Consider the following 5,270-nt stretch of genomic DNA (forward strand, 5'->3'; position numbering starts at 1 on the left):
TGAATAGAAAGGAGTCATTTTCAAATTTGCTACATCCCTTTTTTTTTTAAGGTGAAAAATGTTTGAACTTATATATTAAAAAAAACAACTTCACAGGGAGGTTTAAGAGTATTATAATGAACTCCAATCTCCCCTTCATCTGGATCCAGTCTTACTCATCTTGAGAGCTCTGGATTCCGGTGCACAGAAGGCACTGAAATGTGGAGTTTCTAAATGAGTGCCCTAAGGAAGAATAAGCAAAACGTGGTTTGCCAAGTTCCTGTAAGTTAAAATCACAGCTGGAGAATGAATACTGAGAAATGGCAAGAGGGGAGAAAGGAATCCGATTCAAGGATGGGTGCAAAGAAGGAAGGATGACAGGGGCGCCTGGGTGGCTTAGTCGGTTAAGCGTCCGACTTTCGCTTAGGNACTTTGCCCGCCGAATGCTTGCTTTATTGTATTTCATTTCAGTTTTGGCTTGGCTTATTTTAAGTAGCACAAGAAAGAGACAAATCGCCAGGAGCCCAGGTGAATGCCACACCAGAAGAGATCAGGCACATGGACAGTATACTTCCAACAAAACCTTACTAATTCACTCATTGCCCGTTTCGCAGTTTGAGATTATTTAGACAAGCCAGGCTAAATTTCATCTTGGCATTATTAATTCTATGAGAAAGTGTACTCAGCAAATGAACAGTATAGGCGGGGGAAATGTTGAATATTTGCTCTAGGGAGAGCAAAAGCAAATGAATAGCCTTAAAATCCTTTCTAATTATGTTGATGTGTTGAACTTTTGTCTAATTATTATGTTCCTTGAAAAGTGAGTAGAAATTTTTCCCCCTAAACCATATTTTTAAAGTGCTGGGGGAAATGTGACTTTAACATAAAGGTGAACACTTCAGGGGCGAAAGGCTGGGAGCGCCTGGGTGGCTCAGTCAGTTGAGTGTCAGACTTCGGCTCAGGTCATGATCTCACGGTTTGTGGGTTCGAGCCGCACATCCGGCTCTGTACTGACAGCTAGCTTAGAGCCTGGAGGCTGTTTCGGATTCTGTGTCTCCCTCTCTCTCTCTCTGCCCCTCCCCCACTTGTACTCTGTCTCTGTCTCTAAAAAATAAAGGTTTAAAAAGTTAATATATATCAGGGGCAGAAGACTCATACACTGCCAGTTTACATTCAGGTAAATAAAAAATGGGACACGTCAGCTTTTCCATTAAGTAAACAGTGAGCTAATTACAAAGAGTATTATTTGCTAGAGAGCTTCATTGGATTCCCTCCTCCCTCTTCTGCCAGCTGAAGTCTGCCCATTTGCAGCTAATGACAGCATTAGCTGCTATGAGGAGAGCTTTTTATGTGCCAGACTTGGTGTTAAGTGTGCTAACGTGTAGTCTTGTTGAATTCACCAGTGGGTTAGCAAACAAAACAAAGTAAGCCTTATCATCAGCTTGATTTTATTGGCAGAGAAACTGAGGCCCAGGGGAGTGAGGATACACAGCTAAGATTTGAATCCACAGACACACGGCCCCCGAAATACATCAGTATTACATCATGCTACATCGCAGAGCCAGATAAACCCTGCCCAAAGTCAAAACCAATGGGCCAAGAAAAATGTTGTGAAAAACCACGGTGATTTGGACACGCAGAATGAACCACACTACAATCCAGTTTGGGGACACTTGGTAGATATTTAAGCTTTTGTAAGTTTAGGAAGTAAAGATCCTTTTGAGAAGGCCGACCTAGTTGGCTAGAATTACAATTCATCACAGTGCATTTCACTTTACCCAATAGATTTGTGCCTACAGAATTGTTGGGTAAATCAAAGTTTTAAAAATTGTAGTGGAAAAGGGGATCCTTTGAATGCAAAATCGAATCTTAGGGCAAATGCTTTCTTAAAAGACAACAAGCTTTTCTTTTTTGTGACCCATCTGAAAATTAACAGGTTTCTCTATTAGGCCATGATAATGCTCTGGCAGTGCTGACATGGTAACAGACTGAAGACGTGGACTTCTTGAAAATGGTCTATAGTGATGGTTCCCAAACTATCTTCCACAGACCCTAGGAAGAAGCGAGGTCCTCAAGGACAAAACTATTCTCATCATAATTCTAAGATTTTTTTTTTTTACTGTGTCAGTATTTGCACTGATGATGTGAAAGCAGCAGTAGGTAAAACTGCACGTGGCCTGAGTTTCTACAAGGCAGTGGCACCAAACTGTGCTGATCGCTATTACATTCTTTACTACTACACACCCGAGTTAAGACAAAACAAAAATCATTTTCACCTAAGAATATCCTTATAAAATAGTAAAAAGTAATATTGTTACATTTCATTCCTTGAGTACACACCTTTTTGATATTGTGTGTGACAAAATGGGAAGTGCACATCAAGCACTTCGGCTACAAGCCAAAGTACAAAGCTGATCCCAGAAAGCATTCACGTGCTTGTTTTTGAGTTACCAGCTGAACTAGCCACACACTCTACTGAATGCCATTCGTACTTAAATGAACAACAATCAATACTCAAGCCTTTCTCAAATATATAAACAAAAAATGTGTCTGTCCCAAATACCTAACTGACAGTGTTGGTTGCCCAAATGAAAACTTGTTTCTTACTACCTTGAGTTTAACAGCTTATATAGCAGTTATATTAACAAATGTGAGTTTTTTGACATTGTAATATTGTATTCCACTTGATATTAATAATGGAATTTTAAATGTCAACATATGGAAGATCTGTATACCTCAGTAAACCAACGTTTCCCAAATGACAAATGTTTCGTGTAATAAAATCATACATGGGTAAAATATCCAACCAAAGGGCAAGATAAACCAACGGATTTTAATGTAACAGAGTATAAAATTTCACAGCTAGGGTTTCAGATGCCACACTGTACATAACCTTTAAGAAATTACCACTTGCTAAGTCTTGGTGTAGCGTCAAAAAAGAATGTTATTTGAGAAGGCAATTAAAATAGTCCCTGCTCCAACTATACATCTGTGTGAGGCCAGACTTTGCCCACATACATCAGCCAGAAAACACAAGTTTGGTTCCCGAAGGAGAAATGAGAGTCTAGCTATTTTCTATCAAGCCAGACACTGAAGAGATTTAAGAAAATGTAAAATAATGCCACTACTACTTTTCTAGTAATTTGGGGGTGGGGACAAAGCTATTTTTCATTAAAATTATTATTTATATTCAGAAGTAACGGGTACATTGTTATTTTTAAATAAGTGGATAAAGGAATGTTTAAGATTTTCCCAGCGTTAACTTCTGATATGGTAACTATCACAGGTATATATAAACAAAGCTCTTTTGAGGTTAGAGCATAAGAGTCCTGAGACCAAAAAAATTTGAGAACTGTTGTTCCGTAGAAACATTACATTGATCCGTCCACAAGGCAAACTGCAAATGACATTTTATAGTACCTCTGAAGTACAAAGGGCAAAGACGTCTTTTAAGCACATATAGGGTTATTTAATTTAAAAAAAAAATCCCACACTGCATTAAGTGGATATCACAAACGAACAAATCTCCCTTAGTGGTGAAATGAGTAAACTGATCTGGATTCTAGCACAGACCCTAGTCCTCCTATCTTCAAAATGAGATCAGAGTGGCCTATTTTTAGATTGCTTCCTACGGTCGATTCTTCGATTCTAATCAGGGACCTCTAAACAGTGGCCCACAGGCTGTATCTGGCCTTCAGACTGATTGGCTGTCCCGGTATTTAGAGAAGTGCCCGAGGAAAATAATAGGTTGGAGCTGAGTGAGACGCTTTCCTTTCAAAGGGCGAATTGATTTTCAGTCGCAGCCCAATCCGGCCCACCAGACTTGTCCCTGCAGAGATCTGCAATTTGCAGCTTCTGGAATGAAGGGCCTCTGAAACCCGTTTCAAATCTCACACTCCATAATTTAGTTCCAGAGGCAGAGTGTCTGGGTTTCTTACTCACCCAGTCACTTGCGGGCTGTTCGGTTTGGGGCAAGTTAACTTCTTTGAGCCTCGACTGTTTCATTTGCAAAATAGGAGAGCACCACTGACCTCAAAGGGCTGTTCTGAAGCTTAACGAGGGTATTGCTTGAGAGCACTTACAGAATTTCTGGCACTGGACAGTACTCATTCTTCACATCAAAGCTCATAAAGATAATATGCCCTAGTCTTCCCCCACCCACCTTACCAACTCCCTTTTCCCAGTAGCGGACGACCGCACTCCCAATGGTGACGCTTGCTCCCGTACCAACTCCCAGATTTCACAGTTCCACATCCGAAGAAGACACACGGGACCTCTCCGCCCTCAGACTTCTACTTCCCTTTTCCACTCTAAGCCTCTTCTGACCCCTGGCCTGTTCCGGGCTCCTACACGACCACAGCTCTGCACCTTGACCAGACCACTGACCACTCCCCCCAGCCTCTTGTCATCCCGGATCACTAAGGCTCCCTTTCTCTCAGACCGGAGGCCACCCTGGGTCAGGCAGTGCTGGTCCAGGCCTCTCTGGCCTAGGGTTCTGTCCGAGGGAGCCTCTGGAGAGATGAAAGAATAACTGCCCGACCGCCCAGAGGGGCCCACGGACACTCACCGTCCATCCCTAGAGGCGGCGGTTCCGGGTGCTCGAACCGGAAGCGGCCCCTACACTGTTTGCAGTTCCCCTGGTTACTGCGGGGTTCCGGACCAATGGCGATGGAGATCCAGCGACTGAGCCCGCCCCCAAAGGGAGTGACGTCACATCGGCGCGCAGGAACTCCTCCTCCGATCTCTGAGTCCCACCCGCCTCTCAGGGCTGCCGAAGGTTGTGCGCAGGCGCGCCGGAGGGCCCTTCGCGTCCTGGTGCGCAGGCGCCGGGGGAGCTGCCCACCGAAGTAGCAATGGACGCGCTCGAGTCGTTGTTGGACGAGGTGGCCCTCGAGGGGCTTGATGGCCTGTGTCTGCCTGCGCTGTGGAGCCGTCTGGAGACGCGAGTGCCGCCCTTCCCCCTGCCTTTGGAGCCTTACACGCAGGAGTTTCTGTGGAGGGCCCTTGCCACGCACCCGGGCATCAGCTTTTATGAAGAGCCTCGGGAGCGACCCGACCTCCAGCTCCAGGACCGGTCAGCGGCCTGGTCCTGCGGCGGGCGGGCGAGAGGGCGGGCGCGGAGCCCGGCGTCCGATGGCGCTGGGAGGGGCCCAGGTTCTGACGGGGGGTGGGGCAGAGATAGGAGTGGAGCCCGGGGAGGATCACGAGTCTGGTGGGGGGCTCGGTATAAGGCTGACGAGGGGTTCCTCGGGCCTGGTAGAGCCTGGGCGTTCGATGGAGCCGAGGGTTAT

At 45.3% G+C, this 5,270-nt stretch overlaps 2 protein-coding genes across 2 annotated transcripts in view; one reads left to right on the forward strand and one right to left on the reverse strand.

Moving 5' to 3' along the window:
- Positions 1–4,601, reverse strand: part of KATNIP (katanin interacting protein) — a 193,977-nt gene extending 189,376 nt beyond the window's left edge. Inside the window, exon 1 of the mRNA XM_077760457.1 lies at positions 4,547–4,601. Coding sequence (XP_077616583.1) covers positions 4,547–4,553 — 7 coding nt within the window. The 5' untranslated portion in view covers positions 4,554–4,601. The remainder of the gene's footprint in view (positions 1–4,546) is intronic.
- A 173-nt stretch (positions 4,602–4,774) lies between these two features.
- The window catches only part of GTF3C1 (general transcription factor IIIC subunit 1), a 68,762-nt gene continuing 68,266 nt past the window's right edge, over positions 4,775–5,270 (forward strand). Inside the window, exon 1 of the mRNA XM_077760458.1 lies at positions 4,775–5,053. Coding sequence (XP_077616584.1) covers positions 4,833–5,053 — 221 coding nt within the window. The 5' untranslated portion in view covers positions 4,775–4,832. The remainder of the gene's footprint in view (positions 5,054–5,270) is intronic.

Source organism: Crocuta crocuta, unplaced genomic scaffold (assembly GCF_008692635.1).
Source record: "Crocuta crocuta isolate KB4526 unplaced genomic scaffold, BGI_CrCroc_1.0 scaffold73, whole genome shotgun sequence".
Lineage (NCBI taxonomy): Eukaryota > Metazoa > Chordata > Mammalia > Carnivora > Hyaenidae > Crocuta > Crocuta crocuta.